Source organism: Bos grunniens, chromosome 2 (genome assembly GCF_055505025.1).
Source record: "Bos grunniens cultivar Pamir isolate PY7600 chromosome 2, Bosgru_T2T1.0, whole genome shotgun sequence".
Taxonomy (NCBI): domain Eukaryota; kingdom Metazoa; phylum Chordata; class Mammalia; order Artiodactyla; family Bovidae; genus Bos; species Bos grunniens.
In genome coordinates this window covers 832,916-855,732 of record NC_141166.1, presented here as the reverse complement: position 1 = coordinate 855,732, position 22,817 = coordinate 832,916, and the positions used below count along the sequence as shown (strand labels likewise).

Below are 22,817 nucleotides of genomic sequence, written 5' to 3'. Positions count from 1 at the left end.
TCCAGGTGAGTCAGGTAAAAATACTCATTACAGGCTTAGGATTGAAGATACTAAAGTGAGAACATGAATGAATGTAGAACTTCTGGAACATCTGATTTTAAAAGTATTTGTTTATCTTTAAAGTCCAATAAGAAAATTTTACTCATGGTTATCTTGTCTGAGGAATAAACATGGAAAATACTTACTAAAAAAAAGCTACAGAAGAAATGGACAAATTCTTAGAAAAGTACAACTTCCCAAAACTCGACCAGGAAGAAATAGAAAATATTAACAGACCCATCACAAGCATGGAAATTGAAACTGTAATAAAAAATCTTCCAGCAAACAAAAGCCCAGGTCCAGATGGCTTCACAGCTGAATTCTACCAAAAATTTAAAGAAGAGCTAACACCTATCCTGCTCAAACTCTTCTAGAAAATTGCAGAGGAAGGTAAACTTCCAAACTCATTCTATGAGGCCACCATCACCCTAATACCAAAACCTGACAAAGATCCCACAAAAAAAGAAAACTACAGGCCAATATCACTGATGAACATACAGGCAAAAATCCTTAACAAAATTCTAGCAATCAGAATCCAACAACACATTAAAAAGATCATACACCATGACCAAGTGGGCTTTATCCCAGGGATGCAAGGATTCTTCAATATCTGCAAATCAATCAATGTAATACACCACATTAACAAATTGAAAAATAAAAACCATATGATTATCTCAATAGATGCAGAGAAAGCCTTTGACAAAATTCAACACCCATTTATGATAAAAACTCTCCAGAAAGCAGGAATAGAAGGAACATACCTCAACATAATAAAAGCTATATATGACAAACCCACAGCAAACATTATCCTCAATGGTGAAAAATTGAAAGCATTTCCTCTAAAGTCAGGAACAAGACAAGGGTGTCCACTTTCACCATTACTATTCAACATAGTTTTGGAAGTTTTGGCCACAGCAATCAGAGCAGAAAAAGAAATAAAAGGAATCCAAATTGGAAAAGAAGAAGTAAAACTCTCACTGTTTGCAGATGACATGATCCTCTACATAGAAAACCCTAACGACTCCACCAGAAAATTACTAGAACTAATCAATGAATATAGTAAAGTTGCAGGATATAAAATCAACACACAGAAATCCCTTGCATTCCTATACACTAATAATGAGAAAACAGAAAGAGAAATTAAGGAAACAATTCCATTCACCATTGCAATGGAAAGAATAAAATACTTAGGAATATATCTACCTAAAGAAAGTAAAGACCTATATATAGAAAACTAAAAAACACTGGTGAAAGAAATCAAAGAGGACACTAATAGATGGAGAAATATACCATGTTCATGGATTGGAAGAATCAATATAGTGAAAATGAGTATACTACCCAAAGCAATTTATAGATTCAATGCAATCCCTATCAAGCTACCAACAGTATTCTTCACAGAGCTCGAACAAATAATTTCACAATTTGTATGGAAATACAAAAAACCTTGAATAGCCAAAGCGATCTTGAGAAAGAAGAATGGAACTGGAGGAATCAACCTACCTGACTTCAGGCTCTACTACAAAGCCACAGTTATCAAGACAGTATGGAACTGGCACAAAGACAGAAATATAGATCAATGGAACAAAATAGAAAGCCCAGGGATAAATCCACGCACATATGGACACCTTATCTTTGACAAAGGAGGCAAGAATATACAATGGATTAAAGACAATCTCTTTAACAAGTGGTGCTGGGAAAACTGGTCAACCACTTGTAAGAGAATGAAACTAGAACACTTTCTAACACCATACACAAAAATAAACTCAAAATGGATTAAAGATCTAAGTGTAAGACCAGAAACTATAAAACTCCTAGAGGAGAACATAGGCAAAACACTCTCTGACATACATCACAGCAGGATCCTCTATGACCCACCTCCCAGAATATTGGAAATAAAAGCAAAAATAAACAAATGGGACCTAATTAACCTTAAAAGCTTCTGCACATCAAAGGAAACTATCAGCAAGGTGAAAAGACAGCCTTCAGAATGGGAGAAAATAATAGCAAATGAAGCAACTGACAAACAACTAATCTCAAAAATATACAAGCAACTCCTGCAGCTCAACTCCAGAAAAATAAATGACCCAATCAAAAAATGGGCCAAAGAACTAAATAGACATTTCTCCAAAGAAGACATACAGATGGCTAACAAACACATGAAAAGATGCTCAACATCATTCATTATCAGAGAAATGCAAATCAAGACCACTATGAGGTACCATTTCACACCAGTCAGAATGGCTGCGATCCAAAAGTCTACAAATAATAAATGCTGGAGAGGGTGTGGAGAAAAGGGAACCCTCTTACACTGTTGGTGGGAATGCAAACTAGTACAGCCACTATGGAGAACAGTGTGGAGATTCCTTAAAAAACTGGAAATAGAACTGCCTTATGATCCAGCAATCCCACTGCTGGGCATACACACTGAGGAAACCAGAAGGGAAAGAGACACGTGTACCCCAATGTTCATCGCAGCACTGTTTATAATAGCCAGGACATGGAAGCAACCTAGATGTCCATCAGCAGATGAATGGATAAGAAAGCTGTGGTACATATACACAATGGAGTATTACTCAGCCATTAAAAAGAATTCATTTGAATCAGTTCTAATGAGGTGGATGAAACTGGAGCTTATTATACAGAGTGAAGTAAGCCAGAAGGAAAAACACCAATACAGTATACTAACGCATATATATGGAATTTAGAAAGATGATGGCGATGACCCTGTGTATGAGACAGCAAAGGAGACACTGATGTATGGAACAGTCTTATGGACTCTGTGGGGGAGGGAGAGGGTGGGAAGATTTGGGACAATGGCATTGAAACATGTAAAATATCATGTATGAAATGAGATGCCAGTCCAGGTTCAATGCATGATGCTGGAAGCTTGGGGCTGGTGCACTGGGACGACCCAGAGGGATGGTATGGGGAGGGAGGAGGGAGGAGGGTTCAGGATGGGGAGCACATGTATACCTATGATGGATTCATTTTGATATTTGGCAAAACTAATACAATTATGTAAAGTTTAAAAATAAAATAAAATTTAAAAAAAAAGCTACAAAATTTGAGGCTTTTAAGAAGGGAATTAAAAGAGAGTGGGTCATGAAGAGTAACTCCTTTCAGATGGAGAAGCTGAGAGGAGAAAGAAATTGATTTAAGAAAAGATCTTACTATTAGAGCTGAGGCCATCTGTCATTTAGTCAAATTTGCTTTTCTGCATGCAGGGTCACCTTATACAGACTCATACAGACACACAATACAGCTACCATCTCCACTGATACGCAGAGGGGTGCCCTGGCCACTGCTTCAGACCACCTTGTGGGCACTCAGGATGCTCAGGACTCTGTCCTGTGTGTCCCTGTGAAGTGACTTCCAGGAGGTCCATCCACTGAGACGAGTTCGTCTGTTTTCAAGCAGCCCTTTAAATCCCTGAGGCCAGCGCCCCTCTCTCTCACCACATAAAACATCCCCCCATGTGTCAGTGCTCCTCATCAACATGGCTGCTGCTTTTATAATCAGTCTTCAGATATGGTCACCTGATTCTGTTATTTTTTATTATGCTGAAATCAGTCAAGTGTCGTATATCTTACTAGCATATTAATGTGTCAGATTCAGAGAAATAATTCAAGGATGAAGTCAACTGATTATCCTCCTATCCATATGAAGTATATAAATATAATCTCTCAGAGTTGGTGAAGGACAGGAGGGCCTGGTGTACTTCAGTCCATGGGGTCGCAAAGAGTTGGACATGACTGAGTGACTGAACAATGATAAAATATTATCTCAATTGATAAAGAATGTACAGTGCATAGGGGAAAGTGGGAGAAAAGTATTTTAAAAACTGGATCAAGCTTAGCTAATGAAATTAGCAGTTGCAAATGTTGTTTGAGGGAAGAACATAATGAATTATGAATTAGGAAATTTTCCTCTTATGTGAAAGGAAAACAGCAAAAGTCACAGAACATCCTCATGAGTAGATATATTTATTTATTTAGAAACTGCTTATTTTCTGTCAACCAATTTCCATTTTAAGAGCTTGTGGGGTTTCCATAATGGCTCATGGTAAAGAATCCTGCCAATGCAGGAGACATGAGTTCAATCCCTGGTCCAGGAAGATCCCACGTGCCTCAGAGGAACTAAGGCCATGCACCACAACCATCGAGCCTGTGCTCCACAGCCTGGGGGCCACAGCCCCTGAGCCCACGCTCTGCCACTGCGGGGAGCCGGTGAGGCATTCCACTCGTGACAAAGGTCATGAGGAAGGAGGCTCGGCATACGCAAAGGCGGGATCGAGCCTCAGGAGTCCCCCCGGATATTCTCGAGCATTTTCCCCCAAAAAACCAGAGTCTGCCTACTTTATTGCTTTGTGCTCTCACCTCTGACTTTACTGGGGGCTGTCCCCTACCACCATCTCGCTCTCTCTGTCAAAGAGTTAACTTACAGCTCCAATTAATAAAGTTCCTGGGCAATTAGGAGTGTTTAAATCCAAACCCCTCTGATGGCTCTCTAACTCACCTGACAAGTTTACCCGGACTCCTGCAGCTATGCATACGATTGTTTACAGTCTCCCAGCCTCCAGAGGCATGGGAAGCTTAAGATATTCAAATAGCTTAGAGCCTCTCAGAGAGTTAAAAACTGTCAGAATAAACTAGTAAAGGATTTCATTGATGAGTCAATGCTTGTTGCCAAGTTTTCACATCCCCTGAATTGTATCCTTGAATATGTATCAATTAATAGTGGGTATGTAGAAAAAATAAGTAGTGGCCTTGGTGTTAGTAACTTTAGACCCTTAAGGTAATAAATTCTTTCTTTGTTGTAAACCCATTACACATCCGCCCTATAGGAATGCAATTTTATCTTTGGAAGATGGTGCCAAACCTTGAAATAATTACTCTTAGAGAAAGTAAGTCTTTGTTGATAAGTCCTTGTCAAGAGTCATAAAATGTTAGTAGGCCTTCTGGCCAGAAGATGATGTAAATCACCTAAACCATTTGTATACGATACATTTGCAGGAAAGAAACCTTGGTTTTTGATAAGAATCAAAGACTGCTGACTTTGCATCCCCTATTATCCTCTATGTGTAACTTAGGGTATAAAAGCCCCTGTTGAAAATAAAGCTACGGGCCTTGTTCACCAGCGCTTGGTCTCCCCATGTCATTCTTCCCTCTAACCTCCAGCTGAGTCTCCATCTGGAGCGCGGAACCCACCACGCTTACTAATTATGCCTGGGCTTCTAAGACCCACTCGAGAAGGTGTCTAGGGTGAGACACCTTCCGCTATTCGAGAGGGCGCCTGCGGCCTACGTAAGTGGTGCAAACTTCTTGTCTTGAAGTTTTATTGGTCTCCCGCGTAAACCAAGCTACTCAGCTTCTTTTCTCCACTGAATTTTCCTACTGAGCTATCCTCATTCTATTGTTCCCTATATCTCTAATTAGCATATAAATAGTCGCCTAGGCCGTCTCTCCTTCGAATACCCTGGATCAGCTGGGGCTGGTCCCCAGCATGCCACCACTGAAGCGTGGGGGCCCTGGGGCCCACGTTCCATAACAAGAGAAGCCGTTGCAACGAGAAGGCCAGGAACCACAACCAGAGTGCTCCCTGTTCACCGCAACCAGAGCAAACCCGTGCAGCAGCAAGGACACAGCACAGCCCCCACCCAAGAAAAGAGCCTGTGAAAGAACAGCTGAAGCCCACGCAGTGTTGTGCCTACCAGTCCAGTGGCCTGAGCAGTGGGCGCTGCAGGCCAGCCTTCAGGGGGAACTGTGGAGTGGGCAGCAAGTTTGCCTGCCCGCCTGTGGAGTAGCCAGCACCTCAGATCCAGTAGCGTTGCACTCAGCTGCTGAAGTGACCCATTCACGGTGAAGTCCTCCTTGGTCAGAGCTTGCTCAGCTGCCACCTGCTCTTCCTTTTTAATCTCTTCAGAATCTGCAGATGTAGAGATCAGGCACGACCTCCCAAGAGTGTTCACAGGAAACGGTGCGCTGGGCAGAACTTCCCGGGTGAGCATCCGCCAAGTCAGACCTACCGACTGAGCTCCCTGGTTGCCGGGAATGGGTCGTCTCCAGAGTGCAGAGGAGAGTCCGTGTCACACAGACCGATGGTAAGAAGTTCACATACATGCCTCTGGGAGAGGCTGGCGGTCAGCCCTGGCCTCGTAACCACCAGGAGTCTTGGCTCCTGGAAGCTGCCTGGGTCTGGTTAGTGGAGGCTCCAGGAGCGAAGCGGCTGACCAGAGGAGTGGTGGCAGCAAACTGCAGCTCAGCTCGTTGGCGAGGGTTCCTGGAGGACGCAGCAGGGACAGCAGCTGGGTTTTCAGTGGCAACGATGGCATGAGCTGCCTACAGAAGCTTCTCCCAGGTTCTCTTCGGATTCCTAGTGTAGACGCCGCCACTTTTCCTTCTGTAGATGTACTGCTCCATTGGGAAGTAAAGGTCGGTGCTACCTAAGTGGGCCCCTGCTGTAAGGAACGTGATGACGTCGTCCTTCATTTGCCGGACATCAAGGACTGAGGATAGTGTAAAAGATTCACTTCAAGTTATGACAAAAATCCAGACAGTGCCCTATGGACCACTGTGTGGGTAGCGTGGGAAAAGCCTGAGAAGATATGTTAGAGAAGCCAGATAATCTGATAAAACAAACTTGACTTTCATTCAGTTTGTAGAAATAACGCTGTGACTTTTATTTTTTAGAGGTTTAAAATTTTTTCGTAAAGTCTTGGCATTTCTGAGAAACTTATAATACATGTACAAGATTCAAGAACCTAAAAATATTTCATATTACATTGTTCTTCCTACCCCCTCCCTTCTTGTCAAGGCCCTGCTGCTTCCACAGTCAGCCACGTGTTTTGTTTCTCAGGAATAGCTTCTGGAGGCTTATTTGTTTTTTCCTAAGTATTTATTTGGCTGTGCCTGTGGGACCTTTTCGATGGGAACTCTTATCTGTGGCATGTGGGTTCTAGTTTCCTGACAAGGGATTGAACTCATGCCCCTACAATGAGAGTGCAGAGTCTTAGCCCCTGGATCAGGAGAGACGTGCCAGAATGTCACTTTATGGATACACAAGCAACTATGAATATCTATTTCTTCTTCACTCCACATGTGGTGCTAGTGGTAAAGAACCCACCTCCCTGTGCAGGAGACATAAGGGACTCAGATTCAATCCCTGGGTCTGGAAGATCCTCTGGAGCAGGAAATGGCAACCCACTCTGATATCCCTGCCTGGAGAATCGAGATGGGCAGAGGAGCCCGGTGGGCTACAGTCCATAGTGTCACAAAGTGTGGGACGTGACTGAGTGACTGAGCACAACCACATTTAAAACCATACATGGTCACACACTGTGCACAGTGTTTTATGGTATCTTGCTTATATTCAGCTGACAATATCTTGGGAATATTCTCTCTTGGGACACTATTTTCCACAAATCAGTTCAGTGAATAGATGATGTACTATAATACGCTTTACTGGTCCACATTGGAAAACCACTAATATAAAATGACATCTTGGCATCACAAAAAACAATGTAATGCATAACCTTAGCCTAATTTATTCCATTGCAGGAAAATGTATCAATTTCTAATGCAATAGGAATTTCACAAATCTAACGGATTTGTAGCCTAAAGTACTTCTAACTGAAATACAGCATCTGATAGGATGTTGCTGATAAACTAGCACATTGCTGGATTCCTCACCCCGTTACCCCACCCCACTGAGGAGCTATGCAATGATCATTTCTCTTTCCTTAAGACTCGACCTCTCCTCTCCCAGATTTCTCCCTGATCTGTTTTCAAAAACATTCACCAACCTCTTCTGCCCTTGTGACTTCTCTATAATCTGCTCTTCTTAGCACTGTCCTTCATTCTCACACCCTCATTGCCTGGTCTGGTCTCTACCTGCCATCTCAACATTGCCCATCATTGCTCCACCCACTCCCCTAGAGATGGTATTAATACGGCCAGATAGATGGTTGAGTATAGAAAAATGGTTCATGGATGATATTGAATCACTGAGCCTGGATGAGAAGGAGACATCCACAGGGGAGTGTAAGGTAGCTGGGGAAGAAGGAGAATTTAGGTTTTATCTGTGGTCTTCATTCAGAGGAAGATGCTACAGGGCCCACCAGGGAAGAAGTCAGAGTCAGAGGTAAATACTTGGGAGGTGGTGTCCAGAAATTCCAGCAGGAGCTCTGGAGAGAAGAGTGAGGGAGAGCGCCTGCTGTGAGGCTGCTGTGAGTGTTGGGCAGGGACACACACGGGGCAGCAGAGAAAGGAGCAGGAAGGTGATAACAGGCTTCCCAAGGGAGGGAGGGTGTCACGGTGATAGTGATGTGCTCATAGTTACACATGTCACGGAGATGAGGGAGGACGGAAAAGAGCCAGTGAGAGGGGAGGGCGGATGCAACTAACACATCCTGTACGCTGTTTCCTGAGAGGCCAAGAGCAGAGGCCAAGAGAGAGGCTGAGCCAGAGCACAGGACACAATGAAGGAGACATGAAAGTTGATAAATAAAAATATAGGTGTTCAAATCAAGATTGTGTTAAAACGCTCTTTTAAGGAATACAATTGGGATTTTAAGGAACTGCTTTTAAGGAATACAGAAATAAAATTGCAGGTAAGATGATATTAATTCTTAGATGATGATTCACAAGAATGACTCCCCTGCCTAAAGAGTGACACCATCAGAAGCAGTTCTGTGCAGAGGAGAGCGGGGAGATGGCACAGCACAGTGGTCGAGACACATGGTCGATGGAGACTCTGGGCCTTCACGGGACGAGGGGGGTCCCGTAGACCCCATATGCCGGTGTGCTGAGAACATCGAGCAGGAGTTACTTGAGCCATTGAGAGTCACTGTACTTGGAGGGGTTTTTGTTTAAATATAGTTTTATTTCTTTTGGCTGCCCTGGGTCTTCTTTGCTGCCTGCAGGCTCTCTCCACTTGTAGCGAGCAGGGCCTGTGCTCTAGTTGGGTGGTTGGGCTTCCCGCTTTGGTGGCTTCTCTTGCTGTGGAGAGCTGGGCTCTAGAAGGCCTGGGCTCAGTCTTTGCGGTGTACAGACTTAATTTCTCTGTGGCATGTGGGGTCATCTGGGACCAGAGATCGAACCGGTGTCCCCTGCACTGCAAGGTAGATTCTTAACCACTGGACCACCAGGGAAGCCCCTGTACTCGAAGTTTTCATTGGAGCTACCTAAAACATGATAAAAGTGATCTCAGCAAAATGGGGAAGGAGCAGTGAGCACACAGCCTGCCTTCCACCAAAGAGAGCCTGCTGGGTTTGCACAGACCCCTTTCCATTTCTGAATCACAGTTGTCATTTACTCACTTCCTCTTTCTCCACCTAAAAACCACACATCTCTTAAATTCTCCAAGCAATCTTTCTGGTACTTTCTTCCATGGAAGTAGAATTTCTGGGCAAAAGATTCTGTGCAATCTTTCCATGTGAATATCAGAAGAAGGTGAACATTTTGTTTGAGGTTATGGTTCTGGAAATTCAGAATTAAATATGTTTCAGCTCACATTGGCCAAACGTGCTGTACCTGGCCTCAGCCTCCTGTATTTTAGTTGGCTCACTGGTGTCATTAAGGTCCTGGGACCCCTCCAGCCCCTCAACTACTGCATCCACCTCCTATGGCCTGGCAAAAAAAGGCTCTCTGGTACCATTAAGATCCCTGTTGATTGCAGATCCTGTGATCTTGCTGGTGCCTTGACTTACTGCAGCTTCCTAAGTCCTTACCTAGGATTTGTTGGCATAAAGTTCAACCAGGAAAAATAGAAAACAAAACCTGTTTTAGTGTGTCTCTTGATATTTGGTTTTGTTTTTACATTTGCAAGAGCAAAACAGAGAAAATGAAGCAAAAGGTACTTTCAAACATATATGGTTAAGTGATTTAGAATTACTGATTCAAAGAGTGTCTGTAAAAATAAAATGTGACTTCCACTTCCAGCTTTAAGAGGAACAGTATCTGAACTTCCTCACCTGGCACTGGTAATTAGAAAGCTGAACAAAATACTGGAAACAACTGCTTCCTAAGAGTGAAGATGGATACACAAATCCATCTGAAAACTCCTGGCTGTCTGCCTTCAGGCAATTTCCATGCTGCAGGTACAGGGAGGGGAACCCAGATGCAGACCAGCAAAGCCTTGATGTGAGAACACAGGTGAGCCAGGGAGGTGCAGAAGGTGATATGTGCAGGGCAGGGCATCGAAAAGAGAGAGCTACTCAGACAGAAAGAATGATCCCAAGTGCCTAATGAGCCCACTGAGTCTCTGTCATCTGATCACACACAGGTGAAATTCCACAAGGTTGGGCAGGAACAACTTTTGAGGAAAGAATTATTAGTGGAGACCTATGCATTGAGTGGGACTGGATGCCATGATCTTAGTTTTCTGAATGTTGAGCTTTAAGCCAACTTTTTCACTCTCCTCTTTCACTTTCATCAAGAGGCTCTTTAGTTTCTCTTCACTTTCTGCCATACGGGTGGTGTCATCTGAATATCCGAGGTTATTGATATTTCTCCTGGCAATCTTGATTTCAGCTTGTGCTTCCTCCAGCCCAGCATTTCTCATGATGTACTCTGCATATAAATTAAATAAGCAGGGTGACAATATACAGCCTTGATGTACTCCTTTTCCTATTTGCAACCAGTCTGTTGTTCCATGTCCAGTTCTAACTGTTGCTTCCTACAGGTTTCTCAAGAGGCAAGTCAGGTGGTCTGGTATTCCCATCTCTTTCAGAATTTTCCACAGCTTGTCGTGATCCACACAGTCAAAGGCTGTGGCATAGTCAATAAAGCAGAAATAGATGTTTTTTCTGGAACTCTCTTGCTTTTTTGATGATCCAGAAGATGTTGGCAATTTGATCTCTGGTTCCTCTGCCTTTTCTAAAATCACCTCAAATATCTGGAAGTTCAAGGTTCACATATTGCTGAAGCGTGGCTTGGAGAATTTTGAACATTGCTTTACTAGTGTGTGAGATACGTACAATTGTGTGGTAGTTTGAGCATTCTTTGGCATTGCCTTTCTTAGGGATTGGAATGAGAACTGACCTTTTCCAGTCCTGTGGCCACTGCTGAGTTTTCCAAATTTGCTGACATATTGGTGCAGCACTTTCACAGCATTATCTGTCAGGATTTGAAATAGCTCAACAATTAGATGGGGAAACAGTGGAAACAGTGGCTGACCTTATTTTGGGGGGCTCCCAAATCACTGCAGATGGTGATTGCAGCCACGAAATTAAAAGATGCTTACTCCTTGGAAGGAAAGTATGACCAGTCTAGACAGCATATTAAAAAGCAGAGACAGTACTTTGCCAACAAAAGTCCTTCTAGTTAAAGCTATGGTTTTTCCAGTAGTCATGTATGGATGTGAGAGTTGGACTATACAGAGAGCTTAGCACAAAAGAATTGATACTTTTGAACTGTGGTGTTGGAGAAGATTCTTGAGAGTCCCTTGGACTGCAAGGAGATCCAACCAGTCCATCCTAAAGGAGATCAGTCCTTGGTGTTCATTGGAAGGACTGATGTTGAAGCTGAAACTCCAATATTTTGGCCACCTGATGTGAAGAGCTGACTCATTTGAAAAGCCCCTGATGCTGGGAGAGATTGAGGGCAGGAGGAGAAGGGGATGATAGAGGATGAGATGGTTGGATGGCATCACCAACTCAATGGTCATGAATTTGAGCAAGTTCCGGGAGTCGGTGATGGACAGAGAGGCCTGGCGTGCTGCAGTCCATGGGGTCACAAAGAGTCAGACACGACTGAGCGACTGAACTGAACTGAGTTTGTATTTGGGCCAGGCCTTTTGCAGGGCAAAATTTTCCAGTTTCTGAGAATGTAGCCAAGGGGTGAGTCTGAGAGAGGCTCCCGGGATGTACCAGAGCTCACTCTTAGACTATCTGCCATAGAATGGGGTACTGAGAGTCAGCGGCTGACAGAAAGGCGTCCCTTTTGTCCCAGTGATCTCCCCTTGTGACTAATGCATGAAAATGGCCGACCGACCCAACAGTCACGCCCGACAGTGAGAGGTGACCCCTAAGAACCGTGCAGCTAGGGCACCTGTGACCCGGGCAGAGATAGATTTCATACTTTTCACAAGTGCACGGGGAACATTCTCCAAAATTGACCATATGTTAGGCCAGAAAATAAGTCAACTCTAAATAGACTCAAATCATACAAAGGAACTTTTTCCTGTCACAAAGCAATGAAATGAAAAATCTATAGTAGAAGGAAAAGTGGGAAAATCCACAAGTATGTGAAGATTAAATACACTCTTAAATAACCAGTAAGCTAAAAAATAATTTAAAAAAGGAACTTAGAAAATACCTGGAGACAAATCAAACTATAAACAGAACATACCAGCATGTATGGGATTCTGCAAAAACATCACCAACAATGAAATATAAAGCTGTGAATGCATACATTAGAAAAAAAGCTCAATAAGCAACCTATCTTTACCCTAGGCAGAAAAGGGAGAGCAGACCAAACTCAAAGCTGGAAGAAGGAGTGAAAATAGTAAAGATTAGCTCTCAAATAAATATTCAGAAGAGGAAAACCAAAGAAATCAATTTTAAACAAAAGTTACTTCAAATAGGTCAACAAAAGTAACAAATCTTTAGCTATATTGACTAAGAAAAAAGACAACTAAAATCAGTAAGAAAGAGGAAACGTAACTGCTGATAAGACAAAACAGAACAGTAAGGGAGAGCTCTGAGCAGCTGAGCACTGTGAGATGGGATAATATGGAGAAATTCTGTTATTTCAGCCTCAGTCTGTGATATTCTATTCTGGCAACCCTAGCAAACTAGCATAGCTTTATCCTCTTTCTTGCAAATAAAAGTTGTGAAAATGATGCCAAAACTCACAAAGTATATAAAGTATCCAAAAGGAGGAAAAAAGAAAAGGACGAACTACCTAGGGTGTTGAGAAAAATCTTTTTGTTTCTTACCAAAGTTAAAATAAAAATGTCAAAACCACTAGAAAAAACTCATGAATAGACATTTTAGAGAAGCCAAACAACAACCATGGTAAAATAACCAGAAAGTCATTCAGTTGGTAAAAACAGTAAAATAATATAGTAAAATAAAAAGAGTAAAATGCATTTTATTCTTTGGAGGTTTTAAAAAATTCAATTTACTGAAAATTCCAAAGAGGTTATAACACAGGCACATGATTCAAGATACTGAAAATACACTTTGCCTTAATCTGTGCCTCCTGTCATTTAGCCTGTGTGTCCAGGGCCATCTGCCTCCACAGGTAGTATTTTGTTTCTTACGGATCCTTCTAGAGTTCCTTATAAGCAAACATGAAAATATATTTCTCCTTCATGCCCTAATTCAAAACATACATAGTGGTATATTAAGCATGGTGTTTTGTACATGTTGCTTTTATTTATTTGACAATGCCTTGGAAATTGTCCTCTATCAGGACATAATTTCCTGCAGAGCAGTGCACTGAATGGATGATGTACTATTTAATACACTTTGCCCATCCACATTGGGATGAACACTGATATGCAGCAATCGGTTTATATTATGAACAGTGCTGCAATGGAGAACTGACCTGTGCTCCTCTGCTGCTAGCAAATGTGTAGGATATATTTCCAAAGGATTTGTAACCTGGAGTATTTGTAACAGGGAGAGCATTTGATAAGATGCTACCAGTAAGATCCTTCTGAGCCAGCAATGAGCCTTTCTCTTTAAACTGCAACTTCTCCATCACACCACTCCCCCACCTGTGTTTAAAGCTGCTTTCCAACGTTTTCTAACCTTGAGAAACCCTCTACAGTCTTTCCTATCATCAGCACTGCCCTTTATTCTTGGTGCAGTTACAACATCACCAGGTACGTACCTGTTGTCTCCACTCTTCTCTGGGTCCATCACTGCTCAACTCACTCCATTAGAGCTGGAGCCAACGTGGCCAGATAACTCCTTGAGTGTAGACAAATGGGTCATGGATGATCTGAACCAGGGAGCCTGGTGCCCAGGAGAGAGGGAGGGTCTGTAAGGGGTGTAACTGCAGAGAAGGAAAGGTATATTAAGTTTTATCCATGGTAATCATTCAGGTGAAGATTCTACAGAGTCCCGACATGGGAGCAGGAGTCTCGGTTGGAGATACATAGTTGGGAATTTGTCCCCAAATATCACAGCTAAAATGGGAGGCGGGGACTCCAAAGGGAACAGCATGTGAGTGAGTCTGCTGTGAACCTGCTGTGAGTGCCAGGGAGAGACACACACGGGAAAGGACGCAGCAGAGAGGCAGGAAAGCAGCAGCAGGCATTCCAAAAGGAAGGGGAGCGTCATGGCAATAAGGACGTGCCACAGAAGCAGGTGCCACAGAAGGGTGGCGGTAAATGGAAAAGGGATCAGAAGTCATTCATAAGTCCTGGCAAGTTGCTTCATGAGAGACTAAGGGCAAAATCAGACCACAGTATACAATGAAAGACAGATAAAATTTGGCAGGTAAAACCCACTCATGTTCAAATTGAGATTTTGTTAAAATGCTCTTTTAAGGAACATAGAAATACAATCTCAGATGGGAGGACGATGACGTTTAGGTGATGGCTGACAGAATGACTCCCTGCCTAAAAAGAGATCCCTCCCTCCCGCCGGCAACAGTTCTGTGCAGCGTCGGGCAGAGAGCCCATGACACCAGTGGGCAGATGTAATAGGAGACACGTGTGGAGAAGGGTGGTGACTGCAGGTCTTCAGGAAAGAGGGGGTTCCTGCAGACTACATGTGCCAGTGTGCAGATAACATCAAGGGGGAGCTATTTGGAACACTTAACCTGAAAAAAATTACTTAAACTGAATTTTAAATTGGCACCATGTAAAGTGCAATGGCTTCCCTGGTGGTTCGGGTTGTAAAGAATCTGCCTGCAATGCCAGAGGCACGGGTTTGATCCTTGGGTCAGGAAGATCCCCTGGAGAAGAAAATGGCAACCCACTCCAGTATTCTTGCCTGGAGAATTCCATGCACAGAGAAGCCTGGCAGGCTACAGTCATGGGAAAGCATGGTAGGAATAATCCCAGCAACGTGAGGAAGTGTGCTGTGTGCTGGGTAGCCACCTTTTCACCTGGACAAAGCCTGCCAGGTTTGGTTTAACCCTTTTTGTCTCAGAACTTTTCTTGTATTTTAGTGTCTTTCTCTTTTATAATTAAAAGTCACATTCCTTAACCTTTCCAAGCAGTTTTCCCGGTGGCTTTCTCCCTTGGAAGTAGGACTTCTAGGCATGGGTTCTATGTATCTTTTCTACATAAACTTTATGAAAATCCCAACTTTTTTTTTTTTTTTTTTTGAGGCAACAGTTCTTCAAACTGTAGAAATAAATTCATTTTGGTTCATACTGGCCAAGACTACAAAAATTGCTCTTCAGTCTCCTAAGTTTAAAATAGGCTCTCTGGTACCATCAAGGTTCCTGCTGATCTCAGATCCTGTGATCTTGCTGGTGCCTTGACTTACTGCATGCACTCTGTCTGACTGCCAGGGACCTGTGTTATCCATCTGTGTGGGGACGGGGCATCAATGTTCTGTATTTATGTGAGAAGTATTCAGAGCAGGATCAAATCCCGGGATCAGGGACTGGCAGCACTGAGCTAGCACTGACTCCGCCCCTCTTCTCCCCGCCCCTCCTCCCCCAGCCCCTCCTTCCCTTCACCACGTGTGCACTCACTCATGTCAACTCAGCCCCCATGTGTTTCCACCCTCCAAGTTGGTGCCCATCTCAGGGCCCTTGTCCCTGCTCTTCCCTCTCCTAGAATGCCGTTGTCCTGGAGCTTAAAGTGGCTGCTGTTTTCTGCTCATCTGGATGGCAGCTCAGATATTAACCTCTCGGATGGGCATTCTTGGACCAGCCTGTCTAATGCTGGTGTTTCCCCTTTACCATCCCTCGTGACCCTGATGTTTTCCATCAAGTGTTGTTTTTAGTCACTAAGTCATGTCTGGCTCTTGCGACCCCAGGGACTGCAGCCTGCCAGGGTCCTCTATCCCTGGGATTTCCCAGGCAGGAATCCTGGAGTGGGTTGCCATTTTCTTCTCCAGGGGATTTTCCTGACCCAGAGATTGAACGTGTGTCTCCTGCTTGGCAGGTGGATTCTTTACCACTGTGTCACCTGGAAAGCTCAGTTTTTTCTTTATAATGCTAATCAAAACATTTTCCCCAATTAAAATTTTTATTTATAAGAGTCTGCATACTCCAGAAAGTCACATGAGGTCAGGGTCCCTATCTGTTCACTTATTAATGTGCCTCCAGTGATTACAATTCTCAGTTGATAAGTATTTATTGAGTAATGAATGTAAGAGCCTTAAAGTCCCTTTAATTCAAATTCATGGATTAGAAATGAGATGGGAGCTGCCAAGTGTCACATAGGTGGTCACCTCAAGCCAATCCAGAGACAGTGAACTGCACACTTTAGAGCAGAATGAACTGCTAGCAGCTGAAAAAGAAGATGGACACTGGGATTTGGGAGAAAAAATAATTCTCCACAATATAAGCCATGGGAAAATTTAGTGTGACTTATTACACTAACAGGTCTTATGAAAACAGAGCAAAAATTGCCACAGTGACTTGATAGTACATGAAGGATTCAAACTCAGAGACTCCTAAGACCTTACCCAGGATTTATTGGCATAAAGTTCTTCTAGGGGGTGGGAAAAACCATCTAAGTGTGTCTCCTGATAGTTCATTTTATTTTAACATGTTCATGAGCAAAACAAAGAATATGAAATGAAAGACACCTTCAAGCATGTGTGGTTAGGTGATTTTAAATTATTGATGCAAAAGTATAATTTTCTCTTAAAATAAAATGTGATTTCTGCTTCCAAATAAATACAAAGAGTGTCTGGACTGTCTCACCAGTATTAACTGGCAATTAGAAAGCTGAGCAAAATACATGAAATGAACCCTGAGTCAGAATGCTTGGCCAGAGACAACCCGGAAACCAACCCCATCACCATAAAACCTGAGACTGCAGGTCACGTGGCAGAGAAGTCCCCTGGGCTTCCTCACCCTGCTGCTGTCCTCCTGGGTGCCCCTTCCAATCAAGTCTCTTGCCTTGTCAGCACGTGTGAGCCCACTCTAGGGCCCTGGAAAGGGTTCCGCTTCCTGCAATGATAAGAGGAACAGCATCTAGACTTCCTCACCAACCACTGGGAATTAGAAAGCTGAACAAAATAGGAAACGGTTCTCAGACCCTGAACAGCAGGCAGTGTTAGGGTTCCAGGACTAGGTTCCTCGAGTGAAGGTGAGCACACACATCAACCTGATGACTCCGCAGCTCTCTGCCTTCAGGGGGTTTTGACGCTGCAGCTGCAGGCAGAGGAGCCATAAACATTCTGGCAAAAACCTGAATTGAGAACACTGGTGAGCTGGGAGGCCAGAGAGGCTATAATCTGTGTGGCAGAGCATCAAAAAGGAGGGAGCTACCCAGAGAAAAAGTTCCACCACTGCTTAATGATTCCTTTGAGTCTTTATCGAATATCAATCTGAGGACATACAGGCGAGATTCCATAATGAACAAAAACACAAAAACATAAAATATTGGTCTCACAAGCAAAAAATAAAACAATTCCTTCCACATTAATTTTTTTTCAAAGTATGGCAATTAAATGAAGGCTAGTGCACAGTACACACATACATAAATGGATATGTTTCTAGGAAGCAATTTTTAAAGATGTCAATAAATCTCTTGTCATTCCAATTTTAGAATTATACTAAAAAAGTGAAAAAAGTAATGTGGAAATATGTCTTTGCATACAAAAGGCATTCGAATAGCTTTAGTGTTCTTTCTCAAAATTTTTTTTAATTGGTGGAAAATTGTTTTACCATTTTATGTTGGTTTCTGCCATACAACCATGCAAATTAGCCATAATTATTTATATATATGTATATCACTTGCTTCTTGAGCCTCTCTCCCCTCCTTGAATAGCTTTAGTTTTGGAATGGAAAAGTTATAAGGATCCCTACATGTAATGTCTAAATAGTAAGGAGATCGTTAACAATGTCACACATGTTCCTGACTCAAAATTATGCTTCTATTACCATGTCTATGAAGATTTTAAAATACAGATCAGTAGGTAAATTTAGCAGCTACTATTTGCATTGCAAGGGGTCAGCCAGCACCACTTGCATTAGGCTGAGACTAGGAGTACGCATAGGAGCGGTAGCAAAACAGGAAGGCAGGTCCTGCTCAGAGCTTGTCATGTAAGAAAGCTGGAAGGAGGCTCATGGGACGAGGGGCACTCATGGGATTGCTTAGAGGAACCTGTTCCCACTGATTTGTTTCTAACTGGAAAGGATACAGAAGGAAACAGTCACTGACCCAGACCGGGCCTTGAGGCCTATTGCAGCAGAGTTTGGGGGTGTGGATTACCAAAATGGTTGCTGCGGGGTATGGCCTCGTGGGTTGTAGAGTTCCTTCTGCTTTGAAACAAATATTTAGACATACTGAAACTCCTCTTTGGTCATTTTCAACTGAGCAGCTGGTTTGTGGATAAACTTTATAATTACAGACAACGGTAATAATTACAGTAACGTCGAGTAACAACGATAATACTAATTTCCATTATTACAGATTTCAGTACTTCCATCTACTAAAACCTCCTGCTGCTGCTGCTCCTAAGTCGCTTCAGTTGTGTCCGACTCTGTGCGACCCCATAGATGGCAGCCCACCAGGCTCCCCCGTCCCCGGGATTCTCCAGGCAAGAACACTGGAATGGGTTGCCATTTCCTTCTCCAACGCATGAAAATGAAAAGTGAAAGTGCAGTCAGTCGTGTCCGACTCTAAGAGAACCCTGAACTGCAGCCTACCAGTCTCCTTCGCCCATGGGATTTTCCAGGCAAGAGTATTGAAATGGGTTGGTGTTATCTTCTCTCCACTAAAACCCACTGTAGGAAATTTTAAAGTGCCAAAGTTGTCTGGCCATCTGGTCGACCTGTCGGCGGCCCAGCTACAACCAAACAGCATGAACGCCACCGGGACAAATCCGGATCGCAGTGGGGAGAAGGTACAGCATCACCACTCCGCACTCGTTCCCTCCGAGTGCGCCGCAGGTTGCATTTCTCGCTCCCGCGTCCTCCCTTTCACGCGTGTTCAGAGGCTCTTTTGAGACTAAAGATGCGCCAGGCTCGCGTCTCCCCAAGACCCTCACGGGACGGCCCCGGACGCTTTCTGTGTCTCAAACATTTGGCGCTTCTGATCGCCGAGCCCAGGCAGGACTGGAGCCGCGCATTGGGCGACCTCCTTGCTCGCCTGCCACGTTCCCTGATGTGACCCTCGGTGAGGGGGCACGTGTGTGTGGGTCCACACAGCCGCCGAGGCCGCAAGGGGAACAGAAGGGACCACAGGCGATCCCCACGAAGACGCAGCCCAGCTTGCAGACGATCACAGAGCTTGGAGAAACGACAGTGGCTGTCGTGGAGCAGCTACCCCGCTTCCGGCCCTGGTGCGGACCTGAACTCCAGGTCATGAGGCCCCGGGCACGGGGACTGTGGTGCCGCGGGGATGGCCGGGCGCTCCATCCAGCGCCACCTTGTCCCGCGCGTCCAGGGGAGGAAGGCCGGGATCCAGGGACGGCTGGCGGGAACCCAGCGCCGTACGCCGACTGAGACACACGACCACTCCCAGCCGAAACCGGAAAACTGGACAATGTGGCCTCAGGACACCTCTCGGGGCACGGTCACTCTCATTCGCAAGCTATAGCCCAAGCGCTGACCACGGGCAGAGGAAACGTCCCGACCGCCCTCCCGCTCCTAGAGACACGGCCCGTTCTCACCACGCAAGCCTGCACGTTCGATTCAAGCGGGAGCAGGGCGCGTCCAGGCCCGAAGACGGGGCCCCGGCGCGCACGGTAACGAGCTCTACGTGCACGGACTCTGGCGGGCTGGCCAAGCCCCGTAGCCTAGAGCGAGGGTACTGCGGAAACGGTGATCCAGGAGCCTGGTCGTTGAGACACAGGCGCTCTGGCGCTGAAGACCCTCTTCCTGCCGCTCCGAGGCCCCAACGATGGAGGGGCTCGGGGAGATGCTGGTCGACCCGAGCGAGCAGCTACCTCACTGTCGGAGCGCGGCGCCACCCGAAACCCTGCGGATCCAATCTTCAGCAGAAGCAGGTGTGCCCAGGTCTCCGCAGCACCGGGTTGATTACCGCTTGTGATGCCGGCCTCTGGAGCTCTTTGCCGAATTTGCTGGCTGAATCGCAGCCCTTTTGAAGGTCGCCGAAGGAAAGGAACGCTCTGAAAGCTGCCGCCAGGGGCGCCCGACAACCGGTACGAGCGTCCTCGGGACGAGGCGCCGTCGCCGGCAGGCCGCAGCGGCACCGACCGCCCTAAGGCCCGAGCTCGCCCGGGGCCTCTGCCTCGGAGGCGGCTCCCCGCTTGGGACAGCGCGACGCGGCGTCGCGGAGCGGCCCAGGCGGCAGACGAGGGCGGGCAGAGAGCGGGAGGCCGCGGCGGAGAGGCCCTCCCCGCGAGACTGCAGGGCCGCAGGCCAACCTGAGCAAGGGAGATTCTGCAGGGGCTGGGCTGTGTGAACTGTGAGCTGGAACAGTGAAAGTAAAACAGAAAGAAAAAAATCACGGAAGACATTTTATTCCGTAATTTCAGAGTTGTTACTCAAGTATAAAAATACGAGTCTCAGAAGCCATAAAGGTAATGACTGAAAACTTGACTATGTAAGTGGTCTTTTAGTCTTTACCAAGCAAAGCCAGATGACAAGAAATGGGTGTGTGACAACATTTGTGTGACTATATGTATATTAAGAATGTTAATATCAGCATTAGGTAAAAACAGAATATTTAGAAAACACGGCAAGGAATCAGTTAAGTAAATTTTCAGTGCATTCACATAACACAAGATTGTCAATTTGCTTTTTGGTTTATTGCTGTTATTTAAATGAGTTAGATCCATAGGTATTGACTTGGAAAGATGTTGATGGCAAACTGCCAAATGATAACAGAAAGTTTTAGCACTTCCAGTGGTATATATATATATATATATATACCTTTTAAAAAAATGAAGCGGAAAAATAAAGAGTTAGAATAGCTAAAGCGCTTTTAAAGAGCAAGAATCAAGTCTTCCCTGTAGCCTGGTGTTTGGACAGAAAGACGTGCCAGAAACAAAGATGGGCCACACTACGTGCTTCTCTGCTCCCTCCTACTATAGTCTTGGGAAGGCAGCTGGCATCTCAGCCCCTGCACCTCTCTGCTCCACTAACACCCACAGCCCCTGCAGGCAATCAGAACTCTGACTCTGCAGGCCTGGGGTCCCTATGTCCACAGTCTCTTCCTTCACATAAGGAGCCTGTAGCAATTCACTTGGTTTGCCCAATCATCCATGCCCAGAGCTGCTGGCTCTAACATACACCTGTGCAGTCCTTCTCTCCATAAGCTTTGAGCTGATATCCCAAGGGAAGACCATTCCCCTCACAAAACAGGTATGAACCATGGGAACAACCGGAAGTTTGCACCTGGACCCATTATACAAACTCTGTGCACACTCAACTCCCAAAGACACTACCCTTTTCACTATGCTGTTTGCATGGCATGGGCATTGCTTACTTGAAGCATCCAGGCTCACTTATGTGGCAGGAAGAAATACGAAGTACACACACACATGCGCGCGCACACCCACGCATACACATCCACGTACAAACATGGGGCATACACATAACCCAGTAGCTAATCTGGACTCCTGCTAGGGCTGGCAATGGTGGGAGCAGAAAAGAAATCGTTGTTGCTGCTTCTCGGGCCCTTTGCGCTGGCAGACCCTGGTTGCTTTGCTGACTTCACCGTGGGGAGTGCGGGCTTGGGGCGCCCTAGTCTGCAGTTTGCTGTCCAGCGCCCTGTGCTTTATTCGGTCCACTCTACCCTCTCTCCTCAATGCAGAGTCACCGCTAAGAAATAAGAATCAACACACATTGCATTCAATTTCCAAATTTGAACAAAGATTAAGAACACAAAGAGAAATTGAATTATTGTGAAAAAGGTAGTGAGAAAATTTTATCTGTTTTGTAGCTACCAAAATGTTCAAATATAATATATAAAAGCTTAATATTTTTTAAAATTAGGAAAAGTAAATAATCCCTCATTACTCCTTCTTGCCCATCACCACCTCTGCCCCAGCTTCTGTCACACTGAGCTCACCTGATGACAAGCCTGTTCTCCTGGTTTGGAGACTTCTTTCACACTCATCACTATCCTCTATGCTCACTACACACCTGAGGCCATTGTAGCCATTCACATGGTAAGTCAGGGGATTTTTCTCTAGTGAGCCTGAGGGTTGTAGTTTCTTCTTCTTCTTCTTTTTTTCTTTTAATAGAAACCTCTCCCATCTGTCCTCTAAAGTCACAACCTTTACAGATGCTGTAACAAGTGGGTGTGAATGATAGAAAGAGGGTGTTTCCATATCAGTCCCTGAGCTGCCAATGCCTAACAGAGTGGTGGATGTTACTGGCATTAGTATTTGCTGGGTGGTGTTAGAAGATCCAAGCTGAAAGGAGAAACCGGACAATTTGGCAAGACACAGATCAAACCTGGAATGAGAGCAAGTCCCTCTCATTGTTTCAAGGTCAAGAACTCAGCCACCACTGAACTCCTCTGCATCCTCATGCAGGATGGTTGAAACTGACCAGATAAAGCTGAGGAGATGGAAAGAAGTCATGAGAGCCAAGCCTCTAAAGCCCTGCTAGATACTCCAGGCATGAGTCCCCAACCATTCACCTGGGGGTGACTCCTCTCACCAAACCACAGGCCTGCAGAGATATGGGGAACCCTCCTCTCTCTGGGGTCAAAGGTAA

General features: G+C 44.8%; 1 protein-coding gene across 3 annotated transcripts; it reads right to left on the bottom strand.

Moving 5' to 3' along the window:
* Nucleotides 1–6,031: 6,031 nt before the first annotated feature.
* On the bottom strand, nt 6,032–20,869 carry LOC147377206 (uncharacterized). Of its 3 annotated transcripts, none has more exons than XR_015136172.1 (4): nt 18,397–19,162; nt 17,034–17,129; nt 13,878–14,042; nt 6,032–6,633 (listed from the first exon to the last, which is right to left on the bottom strand). XR_015136172.1 is itself a non-coding variant. In XM_086324485.1 (4 exons), exon 1 carries the CDS (start codon nt 20,606–20,608, stop codon nt 19,925–19,927), a length of 684 nt encoding a protein of 227 aa, XP_086180611.1. In that variant the 5' UTR covers nt 20,609–20,869; the 3' UTR covers nt 6,032–6,633; nt 13,878–14,042; nt 17,034–17,129; nt 18,834–19,924. The 3 variants fall into 3 exon arrangements, 1 of the variants encoding a protein (XP_086180611.1); XR_015136175.1 differs by lacking the exon at nt 18,397–19,162 and adding an exon at nt 17,218–18,253; XM_086324485.1 differs by having other exon boundaries at nt 18,834–20,869.
* Between the last annotated feature and the right edge of the window lie 1,948 nt (nt 20,870–22,817).

Excerpts from the sequence above, each read along its gene's own strand:
- LOC147377206 (XM_086324485.1), bottom strand. The coding sequence starts at position 20,608 with ATGTCTTCCGTGATTTTTTTCTTTCTGTTTTACTTTCACTGTTCCAGC.